Genomic DNA, 18,637 nt, shown 5'->3' with positions numbered 1-18,637 from the left:
AAATGTTCTTGTAGCTCAGTAAGATAACGCCTCAATAATCACACCTGAACATAGCACTGCAAGTGCAAGAGTATCAGGCCTACATCATATATATAAAATAAACTATTGTCTTAACATAACAATCCAAAACGGACATGACCTTGGGAATTTCTGTATCCTCATTAGACAGACGGGGAAACACTTCCCCTGTCCCGAAAACATCCGCTGATAGTTTCCCCCTCTCTCACATCAGGCTCATTATCCCAACAGCCTGCTCTCAGCAGCGTTTAGCACATTTTGTCTGCAAAACTGTCACCAGAAGCACCAACGCAGGCTAGAAAGACACATTATAGGCTATTTATTATTTTGACCCTGACAGAAAAGTTGCTCCCACAGTTCCTGCTCATTGTTCCCCTAACACCGTTTCCTCTGGGAAACTTTCAGCCTTGGGAGTGGGAGCTGGACGAGGATAATTACTGGAAGCCCTGCACGGGGGCAGGGACTGCGCTGGCTGTAAATGGCCCTTTTCTTTCGGCCTGATTGGGCCTGGACCACTCCCCCTCGTTGCTCCTCCATTGGTCCGAGCCCACATCAATCTGGTGATTTCCAAGTGCCCCTCAAGTTTGAAACTTTTTTTACGAGTGGGAGGAATCGAGTTACAGCAAACTGTGGTAACTGATCGCAGCAGCCGAGGGAAGAAAACACGCGTTCAATAATTTACACATCTGTGCCGAGGACACGGTTACAGAACAAAACCTGAATTGAACAGCAGCGAGGACGTTTCACGGCCGACACGCAGCAGAACGAGTGGAAGAAAACCTGAATATGCTGTGAAGTGAATTCATCTGCTCTGCCAGGATGAACTCTTTTCGCTCACAGTACTAACTTGCTGTCATCTGGCTGACCGTGTCCCCGTGAAGCTGAGTAAGGTGAGTCCCACCTCAGCGGCCTGTGGTTAAGCCAGCTCCCCCTCCTCTCCTCGGACAAACACGGACTTGATGAGAGCTGTTTTTGTTTTCTGCGTTTCTTTACGTGTTTGACAGCCTCCATGTTTGGCTCGAGCTCAGCGGAAGTAACGGCCAATCAGTTCGTGCGTGATTGGGATACTTTAGCGTCTGATAAGAGATTTAGCGGCTAACGGACCGTTTCCGAAGCGAAGGAGAGTCGCTCGGGTTGTTGGTTTAATAAGATGTGGACGCGGTGCGAGAAATGAAAGATAAACCGAGTTTGTGCTTCTCCACGCGGAGGATCATTAGGATCATGTGTCTGCTGTTATTAGTCATTGATTGGTAATGAGAAAGCACCGCTGAAGCTCTGACTGTGGGGGTGGTGTACTCTACTCTAGACCGTGTTTGCTGGATTTAATAGGAAGACATTAACGTTTATTAGTAACCATACTGTACACACTACAGTGGGACTGTGCAAAAGTCCATGATCATTTTGTTTACAAGGACCTGTGCCTTGTAATCTTTCACAGTTCTCCTTTGGATACTGGCTGCGTTTTAAGCCCAGTCCTTGTACCTTTTTGTTGAACCACTTGTGAATCATACAACCACAAAAAGGAACCAAAATCGAGGGACAAACCAGTATTGTGTCTACACGTGACCGACAACTTGGCAGAGAACCAATTTTAAATGGTATCTTTGGGCACTTTGTTACTAACAGCCTGTTGCAAAAACGCATCATTTGTTAAACAGTTTCAAAATGGTAGTTTTGATGCCGCAGGAGCGATTAGCTGAAAACCTGCCATATCTCCACATGGTCTGCAGTGAGTCCTTAAAAAGTCTGAGGCACGTGGAGGGCAAAAGCAGAAGTGGCAGACTTAAAAATAAAAACTACCTACAGTATTAAGAAATAATGAGGGGGGGGGGGGGGGAGGCTGCAAATACCTGACAAAGGACTGGAGAGCTGCATCTGGGCCTTCAATCGATCCAGCTACTGTTTGCTGAAGCCTCATCAGAAATTGTCCCAGTGGAAGAGTGACTGTCAATAGGTCATTTTTAAAGAACTCCAAGAAGTGCAGTGATAACGGTTCTTCATCAATGCAGTGAAGGACACAGATGCGTATGGAGGTCAGGAGAGATGTGCAACAGTTATGTATTAGCCTCACAGTCTAATCCTCAGCTTATCAAAATCAAAACTGTGGGAAAAACCCTCTAACACGCACGTTTTGTAACACATTGCTGTGTTTACATTGCAAAGCTTTTCTCCATGACAAGGCCGGGGGTGGATGAATAGCTTCACTGTGCAGTGGTGGCACACATTACCACGCTCAGCCTCAGAAGGCATGTTAAATGAAATATGGCCTTGGATTAGGACTCGGAGGTCCGTCTCTCCGTGCGCAAGCAAAACTGCTTTGGCATTTTTCGACCTGCTGTCTTTTAGTCGCAAAGCCTTCCTTTGTAGCGTCGTTGTTGGTGGCAACTGCAACAAGTGAGCCGAGGAAGAATGAACAATAGAGTAACTGCAGGACCTCATTTCAACACCTGCTGTTTTTGAAAAGGGAAAGGTGGAGGCTGTGCCTTTAAATCCTCCTAAACTGCATATTTAATTGGCTATATTTGTCTCCTCTTACTCTTTAGAAATGACGATGGGCATTTTTCTGGACTATTTTCCAATAACAGGTCATAACCTTTCCACAAATCCCTGAAGCGATTGCCTTCATTTTCTAAATGAAAGCCCGCAGCAGGTTGTGCACTGGTCATGCAAAGCAAAACCACCTCCAGTGTTTGGGAAGTGGGATCATTATTTTTGAGGTTTTGCTGTATGCAAGATGAATTGGTTAATCAGTGTAACAATCAATAATGAGAATAATCATAAGTTATAGCTGTAAAGTAATCATATTGGCTTCCATTGCTACAGACAGCCGCAGAATAACTGATGGCAGGTTTTAAGAACTATAAATATGTTTTCCTCATTAATCGTGGCTTTTGTGTTCATTGTTTTTTATACTGTATGATTTTTGAAAGACAATCAATAATATATAAAGCTTTCCCAGCAGGATTAAGCAGACGCTGGTAAGCCTCGTCTGTTTGTATTTCCGTGTAACTCTATCTGTGCGCATCTCCTCCTTTGCGTGTCTTGTCGAGCAGGACAAAGCAGTCACGATGCTCTACATTCCCCATGCAGTGTTATTAAGGGCAGTGCATGAAATTGCGGCAGTAATCCCAGAGACACTGTTGGTCCTGCTGAGGAGACGCCATGGTTACTCATTAACAAGACAAGAGAGGTGTTTGACCTTTCTTTTACTGGCCTGCGACGCTCAGCCGAGCACGCAGGTGGCCGCTAAAACCCGTGATTCTGCATGAAAGGCCAGCGCTGTATGACCTGAAAATATCGTGACGTTACCTGAAATAAAGGCAGCGAGGGACGGTATCAGTTATGTCACAATCATATCCTCTCGTGCCGGTGACCCCTCTGTTTTCACTAATCCTCAGCCCTGCTGTTCTTGCAGCCAGGCGCGCTCCTTTTATTAAACATCAAGTTAGCAAATTATGCTCTCTGGGCTCTGAGGTAAGGCAAATTAGTCATAATGTGTCGTACTCCTATGGTGGCCTTAATTAAAATGTCACAGGCCCGGCCATCAGTCACAGCACGAGCAGCTTGACTATGTCCTGCATTATTTGCAGCGGTGTTAACGTGATAAATAATACAGAATTGAAACTGAAACACGCCAGTTAAAGCGAAGTAACAAGCAGGCTGTTTATCCCTCTCGATTTGTTGCCAGTCTCTCTCTTTGCACGTTGGTCCAAATTAACTGGGCTCTAAGTTAAAACAACTACCCACTTATGCATTTTAATGCAAGAAGAAATGTTGTCAGTGAGTGCTGCGCTGGCCCCCAGGCAGCGCGGCAGCGACTGTATTCCCAGCCTTATTACACATGCGTAACACTGACTGATGTTCCTAAATTATTGCCAGCAGCTCGCAGTTGCTGTCTCTTACTGTATGCGCTGACGGCCCACCCTTTATCCGTATCCCACGTGTCTGCCTGAACCTGTTGCTCCACAGCAGACTGCTCTTAGCCTTTAGTCTATTTTAGTCCATATCGGCAGACTGAATTATTAATTTCCGATCCATTATGTGCCAATGCGTTAATTATTAATTGTTGAGCGGGCTCTGGCAGATCTGAGGAAAGTGTTAAAAAGAAAAGAAAATGGGGGGTGGGTTGGAGTGCGGTTTCTGAGCGAAAGGCATTGATTGCTTCCTTTCTTAGCAAATCTGCACAAGTCTTCAGAGATGACTGTGTGGGAAGCAGAGGGCTCGCCATTCAAAGCATGCATGTTGCATGTATGTTCCCCCGTCCGCGTGTTCTGCGTGCAATTATGGCTCTTCATGTCAGCACTGCTGAGCTGGATGAGTGCGAGCAGAGAGAGCATCATTACGCAGACATACAGCTGTTAGCACGTACAATGCTCCCAGCTCTGGCTCTATTAGCAGTCAGCACCTCCTCTGTTATGCAACACCTCAAGAGAAGAGCGAGACAAACACTACAAAAGTTGATGAAAGATGAAATTGCAGCGTTCACTTGTCCTGAAATCCTGCTGTTGATTCCCCCAACAGTTGAGTGGCTCCATTGGAGCTCATTTGAGTGGTTACTCTCATAACACAAAGCACGGATGTACCTTATATAACAACCTGGATTGTCTATTGTATCTCAGAGTGGAGACAGATTATATCATACAGCTGGGGAGAATGTGTAGAGAAGTCTGTTTTTTTTCCCTTTCATTCAAGGTTTGCCACACAAAAATCAATTTAATGACATCGTTAATGTTTTGGGGATTTTCCCCCCCAAACCTGACACTTTGTTTTTCTTACAGCTCTGCAGTTTTACGAGGCTTTTAAATGGAAACGCTGGTACACTGGATGCATCTTTTTTTAATAACTTGTGGAAGTTTAACCAGAAGCAAGAAAGCAAATACAACACACCAGTGTGTACACAGCAGGGCGTCGTCCAGTCCAGTCCGGCAGCCGTGCAATAAATGCTTTGTGATGCTTATCATGCAGATTTTTTGTTGTGTCGAAGAAGTCTCGACTCTGCTCCTTTTGTTGATGCTCGACTGTAATGCAAAATGCAGGGCAGCCATTAACCTTGCACTGCTGCTCTAATATTGCAATTAACTGCTGATTACTGGAAATAACCAGTAAGTAATCCTGAATTAAAAACTGAATGCCGTCAGTTGTGCAATCAAGTGCTTTTTGATTGCTGGTTTGAATCTGAATGGATGAACTATTTAACCAGTGGGAGAGCAACAAAAAATATTTTTCCAAAAAAGCAAATAAGACTAAAAACTCTTAAGAATAAATTGCTATTCATAAAAAAACCGATAAAAATATCGATCCTGTTTGGAGCACCTTTTGTCTTTTTGTGGTATCTGTTATTTTACTTGGACGACTACAGCAGGAAATGACAGGAGAGGAGCGATCTGGAGTGGTAGAGGATGTGGTAAAGGTCACTTGCATGCTCGCCGAGGTTTATGCTTTTGGAAAGGTGAGACTTAAAACCGGGAAAGAGTCTTCCTGTGTTTAATACACCTGGACGCATTATTTTGTGTTCGCAGCAGATAAAAATAGTTAGTGAGAAATGCCAGAGGTAATTATCGACACGTGATGCAGTGGAGAGCAGATAATGGGGCTGTTTTTTGTTGTTGTGCAGTGCACAATTCAGTATGATTTATGTCTCTTCAGTAATCGCCTCCATCCTGAAGCGGTGAAGATTTTTCTCTGCTGATGGAGTTGTCTTTTTCAGGGTCACAGTGCCCCAATCCATGTGACTAGCGATCCCTGAAGAGCATGAAAGTCGTGACATTTTCTGCTGCCATCAACCAATCACTTAGAGGATGAAGTGTCATGGAAAGTTCTACAGACTCTGCCAAAGCTTTTTTAGCAACTTTTGGTGGCCAAGCAGTGTAGAAACACATCTTTCACTGGTTTTTCTCTTTATGCTGGCTCTTATCAGCATCCAACAAGCTGTCTAGATTGGCAGCAGGTATTAAAGTGGTGGTATTTTGGTAGCTGTGACCTCCTCTTCCTCGTGAGGCACAACGCCACGGTTTAGAGTGGGCGGTAGCTACGGGTGTATCCAATTTCCACCTCTTTTTCACCTGTCACACCTCAGCTTTAGTTTGATTGACAGGTGAGTATAGCAGATGCTGAGGCTGCAGCCTGGATCCTGAACAACGCTCCCCTTTGGAAAAGCAATGCTGCGCTCGTATCATGTTGGTTTCATCCTACATGTGAGCAGCCAGAAGCCAAAAACATGTTTGTGTCAAGTAGCACGTGTGGACCATAAAACAACACGTGCAAATCAAATAATGCTGAAATAATGTCAATAACTATCCCCTTTGTTGGGGAAATGTAAATAGTTTTGGTTAGATTTCCAGTTTTTGGGCCTTTATGGAAATTTCTTTAGAACTTGTTTGTGATAGTTTTAGGGTTGGGGTGCCATCACTAATGCATCAGACCTCAGGTTAAGTTAAACACTGATTGTTTCCACTGTGAGGATTTTGTAAATTTTCTTTGTTTTATAAATTTGGAAGTTGCATATTTTGAAATTCTACACTTAAACTGTTTGTTGTTGTTTTTTCGTTGGGCTCATTGAATCAGAGCCTGACAGATATTAGATTTTTGGGACAAATTATTTTTACATTATTTTTCAGCTACAAGTATCGATTTCTGATAAGGTTCAGGATCTTCTTTTTAAAAATGCCACTGAAACCATAGATGGTATAAAATAGACACAGATTCCAGGCCTGAAAAGTGAAGGCAACAATTAAGTTTAAATTAATTAGTACATTTTGATGGCCACCAGGGGGCAATATCAGTGTTTGCGAAAAACCAACAACTACACGACCTCGGTAAACGACTTGTCTTTGACAGCTCACAAATGCTAATGAGCGGTTTCACGGTCAAGGAGTGACGTGGTTATGCTTCAGTCCAGCATTGTTACAACTGTTTACTGCCACCAGGGGGCAGCATCACAAACAAACGTACTTTAGTTTTTCCTCTTCTTCAGGCAGTTATACCAATATTGTTATAATGCTGTTTTTCCAGCCAGTTAGCATTCGGCCTATGCAACGCATGCTTGTGTTTTGTTATCTTGGGTTTTCTTTTTGTTTGGTGTGCTGCACACAAGCGCGCCTTCTTCGGTTGCATCCCCATAGTCCTTTGCTTCCGGAAGCCAAATTTGTGCCGCGAGTCTGACCCATCTCTCAGTCGGCACATCTGGTTTCAAAATGCAAAACTAGCAATGGCAACCCCAAAAATGGGCGACGGCATGCCGACGATGACAGAGCGCGTGTAAGATGTTTGCATTGGCTCTGATATGAGCTGATGCTAATATGATTACTAACATCTTACATATGTTTTTGGGGGTTAGTCCTTGTGACCTTTGGCCTCCTTTAAGGGGGAAAAAAAAAAGGGAGCTTTAGTGATGACACATTCATTCGGCTCGATGAGTTATTATTTCTGTCATCATACAATGAAATCCAACTATAGTGACAAAAAAGTATTTTAAATTGTGGCATTTGTTTGGTAACTGGGAGCGTCGAGGCTGTAGCCACTACATCAAGATCTTGTTGCTGTCTTTACAGCTCGTCTTCTCTGTATCAGTGTAAAAGGTCACAGTGGCCACATTACAGAAACACTAACTGAAAGTGACAGCCAGTAGGAGTTGTCATCCCACTTATTCCTCTTTTCCCATATGACCTGGAGAAGCTTTTAGCTGCCACGTCTCCACCGCAGACCGCGCTGTCACCTGCCCTGGCTATCCGGCTTAAATAGTCCTCTGAGGAGTAGGGGGGGGGGGACGGGAAGGTCATTTTATTTTATTTTTTTATTTTTATAAAAGTCATCACAGCTTCTCGTCACCGCGATCCTTCAGCCAGGCTGCCACGCAGGCTTGACAGGCCTGTCTGCACCTGCAGGCGGGAGCGTCCCTGGGTTCATTACCCAGGCTCCCTTATTGTCTTGAGACATCAATCCGACACTCTGTGGGGTCTGGTTTCATTTCCCATGAGTCATCTTTGCTTTGAGATTTTTGCTCAGTGTCTATATGAGCGAGTGCAGCTCATTTTGAGTGAGTATATGAGTTTGTGACTTGTCTCACTGCTGCAATTATAAGTGCTGAGCTCTCGGCTGCTGCAATCTGTCTTTGTTTCATGTTCAGCTGCTCAGTAAGTCGGCCTATCAGTAACGTGTGTGAGCCAACAGATGTTTGTTCCTCTGATGTCTGCGTGCACTGATGACTGTGGCTCGTACACTTTGCCACAATACTCAGCAGGATTTGCCGTTGTCATGTCTTGTTTTGCCTTAAATCCGTTAAAATGTTGCCTCTAAATACTACGGAGACGCCGTGTTGGGGTTGGCGGGCTGTCCCTGGACGCCGCCGCGCTTCACAGGCCATTTAGATTTGGCACTAAGCGCTTTGGTGCAGCAGAGTCACAGAAGAAAAATAGGATTTGAATCGAAAACCTTTTCATCGCTTGTCCCTTGAGAGCATGTTTTCGCGAAACCTTTAGCTTTGGGCGGGGACTAAGAGCCGGAGTGAGGATATCCTTCCGTCCTCGAGATAAGAGTGTCAGGAGTCTGTTTGTCACTCTTAAGCCTCGAGTGAAGCCAGAGGCAGACAATGCTGAGAGCCAGACATTTGAATTGTACGACAGGCGAACCCTCCACCCTTCCCCACTTCTTGCCTTCCTCCTCTTCCAGCTCGTTGGCGGGCCTCGGAGAGTCGACAGCTACGACGCCTCAGATCTGCAGCAAAAGTATAATTTAATGAGCGCCATGAAATCACCCTTGAGCCTGTAAATGGCGTCTGCCCATTATCCATTTGCACTTTTTGAAACTCTCGTACATCCATCAGCGGAGGCAGAGAGAGGATGGAGGCTGATGCAGACGCGTGTTCTGATAAGTGCATCTCCTGTGGAGGCCGTCCTCTGTGATTAACTCGTGTCAACAGGACAAAGTGACGTTTCTTTTCTTCCAGTTGTCACTCGCATAGAAATAAAGATTCCAAGTTCAGGTTTTGTTTGTTTGGGTTTTTCTCTCACTCTGATCATTAGTGTCTTTCTCATCTTATCCGTTTCACACGCGTTGCATCAGAGCAGGATTTTCTGTAACAAGCGTAGCACGGCAAGTTTAGAGTTACGAAGCGGTCGATAGGGATCTGCCAGTGATCCTTGATCAGCGCGGCGAGAGGCCCGATTAAATGTCCAGCACCTGCAACAAGACGCTGCGAAAACTAGATTTGGCGTGAGACGGTATATAAATGACCCCTCGTGCTAACGCCCACAGTTATTTCCTGCATGTTTCAGGGTTGATGTACAACAAACCTCCACCCCGGCTCTGCCTCTCCTCGCTCCTCTCTGGGAAGCATCCTGCTGACACTCTCTCCGAGGAGTCTTATTGATATTCTTCGAGAGGCATTGCAGAGAGAGAGCAAGGGAGGAATGAAAGTCACACACTGTAGCAGGCAGCAGATGCGCTACCTTCCAGTACCAACGACGGCAAACGTCACAAGTCACCCAGCAGGGATGTGTCAGCGCTCTGCGTCGGCTGCACTAATTGCACCTCTCACGCTTTGTGTGCACGTTATCCGGATTATTACGGAGAGGCAATTTGCCATTCATGTATTTGTTTACAGTTAATCCTCTTTAACGTGGAGACGTATGGCGTGAAGAGTAATCACTTATGATGCGAACAGGACATTTGTTTCAGTGCAGCAGCCACGCGTTCGGCGACGTGCGGCTCGTCAGAGGATTTATACAGGGTGTGACTGTTTGCCTCATTTCTATGCGCATTGTTTTCCACTAATCCTCGCATTTGGCTGAGTCATTGTCATTTTTTTTTTTTTTTGCTGTGCGATCAGTTTACACAATCGGACGAAAATAAGTTTATTAGCCGATTAGTCAGCCGACAAAAACGACCTGGATTTGTTTTAGCTGGACACAAACCAGTCGCTGCCTCCTGCACCAGTCTTTCAGAATCAGCTCGCTTTCAGTATATTTAATGAAGCCATGCAGAATTTTTACCTTCACGCTTTACAAGCACAGGGGTCAAAGGTTATGATGCATTTTTAATCAGCTGTTTCTCAGGTGGTTTGATGGGAACTAAATTTAGCTGTTTTTGTTTTAGTCCCAGAAAAGTCAAAGTTTGACACTTGACCTTTGTCTTCATCAGACTATAGCAGTCTTCACAATCCAAGATATTATTATATTCCAAAAAGATTTTAGCTTCAGTTTTTCTTGAGACAAAATGATTTTTCTTATTTTAGATTTAAAGTATTAAAGTTTAAACTAAAAGTAAAAAGGAGCCAAAAGTGGAGTGCCAACGTTTGGTGCTTTTTGTTTTGGACACTTTTCAGTAGCAGAATGTGCTGAGGTTTCAGTCTCGACCCTACAAGCTCAGCTTGATTCGTACATCTGCACTGAAACGTTGCCTCAGGCTGATCCTACGTCAGTGGCAAACGCTGTTGGCACCGTTACTCTCGTGCGTGAAGGTGGGATTTCCGCCTTTGAGTCGCTCCATCCTCTCCTGACCATTCAAAAAAACGTCTGCAGGAGAAACCCAGTCAGTCGCTCGGGTGTAGTTATGTGAGGGTTTGTGGTTGGGTTTTGGCATATCTACAGCTTAGATGACGGTACAGGAGAAATCTTTGTTGGGTGATTTACGTTAAATTGAAAGTGTGTCATTAACGTGTCAGGACACCGCTGCAGCTTCATCTACAGCTCGGCTCTCAAAGCCTCGGCTCTTTTCTGAAACATATTCTGTCATTTGGTGTTTTGACGACGGGGTCGCCGAACCGCCGTCTAACACGTCGGGCCAAAATCTTCCAGACATGTTCAATTTGTTGACATCTAGCGACTGCAAAGGCCAAGCATATGACCAACATCGTCTTCATACTCATCAAGCTGTTCACCGACTCCCCTCGTGCTGTACCGTGACTCATCAGGATGAAGGTGATCGCTCAGAACAATTTCATATCTGTTTTCAGTCCCCGCGTAGGTGACGCTTCACATTACTGGTTTAGTTTGTCACCTGTCTGTATATCAGAATATTTATTTATGTAAAACCGAGGCCTGTGTGTTTGTTTACAGAGCTCTGTTTACGGCGGAATAATTTTACATAATTATTAGGAAATAAATTGCAGCAAAGGAGACTCTTTGCATGTTTTCACAGCACATACTCGGCAGTAAACACTGAAAATAAATCGGTGACTTTAGATTTAAGTAATATTAAACATTTATGAGGCAGAAAATCTAAAGACTAATAGTTTGCCTATATGTTCATAATGATGTAGGAAACGTGACGTCTGCTAATGAGTACAGATGGCGGTGCTGTATTAGATTGTGAAATGCTGTGCACTCATCTTTTAGGGACCAGCAATATTTGTACCATATTTTCATGAATATTCCCAAAAAGACACATTTTTAAAGAACCTCCAGGAATTTTGAGCATTTAGTTCAAATTTCATAGAAATCCATCAAACGGTATGTGAGAGATTTCAGTCCAAAGGTGCAAACACATTACGACGCCACTGTGACCACAGCGCCTGCAAGAGCTCCTAATCCGAGCGTGCAAAGATTGACACGTTTTAACTGCACGCTGTGACCACTTCCTGCCCAGCCAACAGGCGGAGGAAACGATGACACGTGCATCTCTGCTACACAGCATACTGTACACTGGAGTTTGGATCAAGTCCACAGGAGGAAACTCTTTCTTGGCAGGTTTCCCTTCAGATTCACGTCAGGTGTGCAGTTTAACAGTCTGTAGCTCTCTGTTTGTAAATGCAGCTTAGATTTGCTGTGGTTTCTTCCCAGTAGCCCTAACGATCTATTAAACTGCAGAGACCACTGACATGATGCAGTGAAGCCAGCGCTGAGCCCAGCACGTGTCATGTCTGGTATCTAAACACCAAAAGCAACTGAGTAATGTTATTGTCTCGAGTGGCTAAAAAAAATCAAACCCTGATCTGGATCTTTATTATATGAAGGTTTAGACTTAGAAATAAATTCCTGCCATTGTCCCACCTCTTCCTTGTGGATTCGTTAATATGTGACATGATGCGGCGTCCGCCCAACCCCTCCATCACGAGTCCCAGTGAAACGGCGAGCAGAGGAGAGAAACTGCAGCAGACTCTCACACTGCTGAAATTAAATTAGTGTCCATAAAATAGGTCAGTAACTTGAATAAAACGCTTCTTTGGGTTTTTGAGGCACTGAGTGGACACTCTGCACTGCGCTCGTACATCTCACCATCACTTATACTCACTTTATAAACACAATGAGGGCCAACGGTTTCAAAGAGAGGCTCAAACGCACTCAGCATGCAGGCATGATGAGACCTAAAGTAGAGAGAGGAGAAGCTCAGATTGCAACGATTACGTCTGTTTACTGTTTTAGTAAAGCCAAACACCGTATTCAGTTTCATTTAGAGTTCCTTTCTATATATTTCTGAGAGTGCGAACCTCTAAAAATGTTGAACATGTCCGAACAAAATGAAACTCGTAACACAGATGCCCCTTCCTTCACCCTCATTCTTCCCCCTGCATTATAAGGCAGGCGTGGAAAATGACTGCGGTGCCTGTTTACGCTCGTGCGCTCTGAGGTTATCCTTGGAGATCTGCGAAAGTTAGAGAGGGAGTGCTCAGGAAAATAGATTTTTGTTGCTTTATTGCTTTAAAAGGAGACTGTTCAAGCCTAAAGAAGTGACCTGCAGAAGGCTGCTGAAATGATACGGCGTGCTGCGCTCTCGCTCGCTCGCTCCCCTCAGCGAGGCTCTGAAAGCCGGCAGACCCGATGACCCCCCCCCCCCCCCTCCCCTTCCTTCTGAGCCTCTATCACGGGCGCAGCCTTTCACTGAGTCACCCCACTTGCCACACAAACACACACTCAGAAACGACATGCATAAATAAATCCACACATGTGCAGAGTGGGCTCTGTCTGCCTCCTGCTCGCCTTGTTTCGTCAGTGCATTCAGCTGATGAGACGTTCGGATTACTTTGCCTGCTTTGCGTGGTCGGGATGTAACTGACTTTACTCCCACACGTGTAATGACACATTCTTCTCTAACTACCTTGCAGGCACCGAGCCAGAGGGTTGCTGGGACTAATTTGACAGCTGCCACGGCTCATTATCTGATAAAGCGGACAGTTCTCGGCCCCGCAGTTTAAACAGAATTCGACGATGCTATATCTTCACACATTGTGTGTTGGTAGTGTGGTATTCTTGGCTCATTTTGCTTTTGATATGAGAAGGTCAAAGAGGACATCTAAGAAACGGTTCTTGTTTTATTTCTCAATTTGTGCCAATTTTAGAAAACTTTCAAGATGTTTTCATGTTGATGGGGTTTATCGATAAGACTGTGGCTTGATAGCATGTTCTCTCTGTCTCTTCTCGACCCAGACTTGACCATGGACTCCTTCAGCACCAAGAGCCTGGCCCTGCAGGCGCAGAAGAAGCTGATGAGCAAGATGGCTACCAAGAGCGTGGCCAGCCTCTTCATCGACGACACCAGCAGCGAAGTGCTGGACGAGCTGTACCGCGTCACCAAGGAGTACACCCGCAACCGCAAAGAGTCCCAGAAGATCATCAAGAACTTGATCAAGATGGTGGTGAAGCTGGGAGTGCTCTACAGAAACAACCAGTTCAACAGTGAGGAGCTGATCCTGGTGGAGAACTTCAGGTGACGACCGTCATTTATCGCTCTCGTGTCTACCCGAGGCAGTTTAGACCGAAGCCCAACTTTGCTGCTTCTCCTTCAAAGCCATGTTATAGTTTCCTGGTATGTGAGCATGTTAGGGTCCATGTTGGCTGATGTACCAACTACGTATGCTACAGATGAGCACCAGTTATATTTATTTAAAGGACATGAATGGGGATCATCCTCTGTTGTAGAGGTGGGTGGTATAAACAGTATACGGTAGAAACTATGAATTTACCTGCAAATGATGGCGGGCGACAGTAAGTGCAAAGAGACGAGGCACGTTTTTGAATATGGAGAAAGCCAAAAACTGCGCTTCCTCCACTTCTGTACCGTTGATTCATTAATGTTGAATTCTCTCTCTATTCCCATGTTGTTGCAGTATATTAATGACTAACCTCGTATTGTGGATGGATGATCTCAGCTGTTCTCGTGACTGAAGTTTGGTCCGTTTACAGCATCCTGCCATGCGATTGCATTTGTCCCTAACCATCAGGAACCCTCATGTTAACTTTTATCGAGGGGGAAAAAGTTAGCGTTCATCCTCCAGCTTCACTGTGTTTATGCTATGCTAATATAGCTGTGTCGCTAGCGATCACGTAGCACAGCGGTCCCCAACCCCCGGGCCTCGGACCAGTACCGGTCCGTGAGTCGTTTGGTACTGGGTCTTTTCACGTGTGTTATGAATAAATCTTCTTTTTTTCGGTACCGGTACTGGTTTTATTTTGTTGTATTTATCCGCGACACCTTAAAGGCCGGTCCATGAAAATATTGTCGGGCATAAACCGGTCCGTGGTGCAAAAAAGGTTGGGGACCGCTGACGTAGCACATCATTATATACCAGCTAGCCCAACTTCAGTAACCCTACAAACATCACTGCTGTTTAGTTTTCTGTCTTCATTTATGTTGGAAGTGACAGCAGAGCTGTACGTTTGAATTAGTTTCCAAAATCTCTCAGTCAGAACATGCTACATCATGTTTAGGTGGAAGCTAGCGAGCTAACCATCAAGCGGTGCGGCTTCGTAGCTTACCAAAGTCACACTAAAACATTTTTGACAGATGTTTGCGCGCCGTGTAGCACATACAATCTGTTCGAGGTCAGTAAGCACAACAGAATTCATACATAAGGCGCACTGTAGATTTTTGAGAAAATTAAAGCATTTTAAGTGCACTTATAATGCGGAAAATACGTATGTATGTATGTAAGCATGTTAGGGATCATCATCTGTTGATGCACCACCTACGTATGCTACAGATGAGCACCAGTTGCATTTCTTTAAAGGACATGAATGGGGATCGTCGTCTGTTCTGGACACAGACAGTATGTGAAGGTCATTTTATGTTTTGTCAGAGACGAACCTGCTGGAATAATATCTGTACAAAATCAGAAGTTTATCAACCTGCTGGTTCTTTAACAGCGATGCTACATTTTACCTTTGATTTCTTTTTCTTTCTTATGAAGCGATGCGGCTCTTACAGCAGAGTCCTCATCGCTGCAATAAACGATCGGTTACTCGACTGTGTCTGAGCGAAGTACAAGTCGTGTTATATTGTTGGTCAGGAGGTTGGAAGCCTTGTGAAACATTGAAGATGTGATTCTGGGGAGAAGTGCAGTTAAAGGATGTTTCTGTGTGCTGATGGAAGCAAATTAAGGGAATGGACATTTCCATCAGTTTATGTGTTTCCAGTAAAACCGAGCTCGGAGGGACGCAAAGCTGACACAAGCGCTCAGTGCAGAGACGGGTTATTATATTAGCATGGAGATGTGAGCTTTGCACAGGACAATACTATAACTAATATATGGGGGTTGTGAAAGTTTTCTGGAGAAATTCCTGCGGCAGCACTTTCTATTTTTACTTCTGCTGCTCTGGTCAGAATTAGAAAGTGACAGCGTCTCCTCTCTCTTGTCTCCTCGCAGGAAGAAGGTCCACACTCTGGCCATGACGGCGGTCAGTTTCCACCAGATCGAGTTCACCTTTGACCGGCGCGTCATGAGCGCCATCTTGAATGATTGCCGCGACCTGCTGCACCAGGCCATCAAGCGCCACCTGACAGCCAAGAGCCACTCGCGAGTCAACCACGTCTTCAATCACTTTGCCGACTGTGACTTCCTGGCGACTCTGTACGGGCCCTCGGAGGTTTATCGCGGCCACCTGCAGAGGATCTGTAACGGGATCAATAAGATGCTCGACGAAGGCAACCTCTGACCTCTGCCTCGGCGTTAGGCTCGTTTACCTCGAATCATCACGAAGCATTTCTCCTTTTTTTGAGACAACGATCGTGAACATTTTTCTTTTTCCTTTGTTTGTGTTTGCGTTTACTGTAACATCGAAATTCGCTTGGCAACTTTGTCCAAAGTATATTTCTTTTTCCAGCCTTCTTTTTAATGAATGTAAAACTTCATGCTCTTATCTCCATAGCCTTGACAACTGTGCCTTAAATAGCATATTTTATCTTCGTTCCAAGGGCTCGCTTTCTCTCTGTCACTTCAAAAAGGCAAGAAACCAGGCACAGGCCTCCAGCTGTATCTGTTAAATGGACAAAAGTGGGTCTGGGAGCAAAACGAGGAGAAGAGAGAGAATTTCCAAGGACAAAAAGAAGTTTTACTGTCTGTTTGCTTTTCCTGAAAGCAGTGTTGCACTCGATCCCAAACAAGCGCTGTACTGTAGTGAAACCATGTGAACGACGGCAGTAATCCTGCTCAGCCAGCATTTTGCGGCTCTCGCCATCATGCACTGAACTCTGGCTTTTTGTTTCGGAGCCACTTATAAACCCACATTTGCTTCCAATAGCCTGGTTTATAGCCACCACAACAAAGGCAAAGTATTTGGGTCATGGGGGGAATGTAAACTCGAAGGAATTTGAGCGTGCTGCGTGTTGTTGATCGTCTCTGCGCCGACTCGAATGTCTCGCCGCCTGGACGCTCATCTAGCCTGAAAAATCACGGCCGGGCGGCGAGGGCGGTGCACAATGTGGCACCAGGTGCAAAGATTGCTCTGGCATTTTTGTCAGAAGGGAATTAAGCGCCAACTCGGTCGAACCGCTCGCCGTAACGGATGCCGTTAGTCCGGGGTCAGCTGTGTTTCAGGTTGGGGAGCCTCACGTTTATCCTTAAAAGCACTAAAACTCCAGCTCAAATTCTGACTGATCCCAACTAAAAAGTGAGCAGGCAGATGAAAGACTGCAGCACCGTGTCTGTGAAGAGCGCCGGGCAGAGCACGGAGATTAGAGCAGAGACAAACACAGCACCTGATTGTGCTCTCCCACTGCAATTATCGCTCCCCGCTCCAGGGTGGCGTAATGGCTGGGAGCCGGCCTCCGTCGAGCAGCCACTCCATTTCACCGCACGGCAGCCTCGTGTGATGAGATGGGGATAACGTCTCTGTTTGCGCGATGCCAGTCCTTCTAATGGAGTGAAAGATGATGTTGTGTTTCTCCCTTACAAAGGAGTATATGAGTAGTTACTACAGCCCTCTCCAACCTTGCATAATGGGCATCTTTCCTTTTTTTTGTCTGTGTTTTTGTATCACTGAGCCTGTCTGGGAGATTGTTTTGTGCTGCGGCCTCATTTTGTATTCTGTGTGTGTGTGTGTGTGTGTGTGTACCTGTGAGAGAATTGGAAATTGAGCCGTGTAATAAGCGCTGTGCATTCCCAGATAGGATTGCTGAAACTTTAACTTCTTCTGCAGCAGCTCTGCCAAAGAGAGAGGAGAGAAGGGACTGCTGTTACATAAAAAGCACTTTTTTTTTTTTTTTTTCCCCCCCCAGGACAACACTTCAGAAAATGGTGTGAACGTGATCGTTCTAACCCCTTAATGGTGAAAATGAAGACCGAGGTGGTGGCTGTTGTCATTTTAGTCCTGCGCCGGTTTAATTGTGAGATGACTTCTCATTTGTTAGATTCATTTAAGACCAGCCTCATCATTTTGGGAAGGCTTTGAAGTAAATCCTTTAATTGTCTTTAAATGCAATTTTCTCCAAATCCTCCTCATCTCAGGGCGAGTTTCAATCTCACTCCTTCTGAAATCCACCAAAAAGCAGCACGAGCCCTCGAAACAGTCGCACTTATTTTACTCAAACGTGCTTTTCTTGTTTCATTTTCACTCTTGTGACTGTGGTGAGTGTTTTTATTTTCACTCGTGTACATAGGATTGTGTTTGTGCGTTCTCTGTATCCAGACACAACAAATTTAATACAAAATGCTTTTTTTTTTAAAAACTGATACATTTCCTGTCTTTTTATTTTTGTCCTAATCACCCATCTCCTTATCTGGATGGTGGATGTTTCTGACCCGATCAGGAGGGTCATCTGACTGCAGCTGACCTGGATTTAGTCGACACACACACACACACACACACACACACACACACACACACACGCCCCAGCTCCCAGCATTGTTAGGAAACTATGAAAACAAACCCATCTGACTGACAAACAATTCAACTTGGGGTCATTTCTTTCCACTTCCTATAAGGCCACGCCACAGTCAAAGGTAGAACAGGAAATGAGTAAGCCAGAGGACTTTGTGCTTCTGTTTTTGGAAGTTTAAACATTCGACTCAGCTGCTGCTTAATTTCAAGTGTACAACGAGCAGCACTCTGTGGACTCAGTTTGAGTTTAATCTGTCATTGACTTTGCTACTTCTCAGACTTTGGAATGATAATTTGGCCAGTAGCACGTCTGCTGATCCTCCCTGTAGCACACTTGAAAGGCTACTGCAGTACCAAGTGCCCATTTATCCTCTAATACGGTCATTATCTAAACGTGTGTGTGTGTGTGTGTGTGTGTGTGTGTGTGTGTGTGTGTGTGTGTGTGTGTGTGTGTGTGTGTGTGTGTGTGGATTCACCCTCGAGTTCAAAGCTCTACGATGTGACTAAAAAGATGTGTGACCAACTCAGTCACGTCTTATTTTCCTTCCCGTTCCTAAAAGCCGTAACTTTGATATGGAGTAAACAAAAAC

General features: G+C 45.0%; 1 protein-coding gene across 1 annotated transcript; it reads left to right on the top strand.

Moving 5' to 3' along the window:
* Positions 1–629: 629 nt before the first annotated feature.
* tnfaip8l1 (tumor necrosis factor, alpha-induced protein 8-like 1) lies at positions 630–17,942 on the top strand. Its single transcript, XM_080877254.1, has 3 exons — positions 630–908; positions 13,380–13,659; positions 15,596–17,942. The coding sequence occupies exons 2-3, from the start codon at positions 13,388–13,390 to the stop codon at positions 15,882–15,884; spliced, it is 561 nt and encodes a 186-aa protein (XP_080733380.1). The 5' UTR covers positions 630–908; positions 13,380–13,387; the 3' UTR covers positions 15,885–17,942.
* The last annotated feature ends 695 nt before the right edge of the window (positions 17,943–18,637 follow it).

This window comes from Rhamphochromis sp. 'chilingali' (genome assembly GCF_963969265.1).
Source record: "Rhamphochromis sp. 'chilingali' genome assembly, chromosome: 3".
NCBI lineage: Eukaryota > Metazoa > Chordata > Actinopteri > Cichliformes > Cichlidae > Rhamphochromis > Rhamphochromis sp. 'chilingali'.
The sequence above is the reverse complement of the archived record's forward strand: the minus strand, read 5'-3'. Positions and strand labels throughout refer to the sequence as shown.

Coding starts and splice junctions, on each gene's coding strand:
- tnfaip8l1 (XM_080877254.1), top strand. CDS start 13,388: ATGGACTCCTTCAGCACCAAGAGCCTGGCCCTGCAGGCGCAGAAGAAG. Junction 13,660..15,595: donor ATCCTGGTGGAGAACTTCAG/GTGACGACCGTC, acceptor GTCTCCTCGCAG/GAAGAAGGTCCACACTCTGG.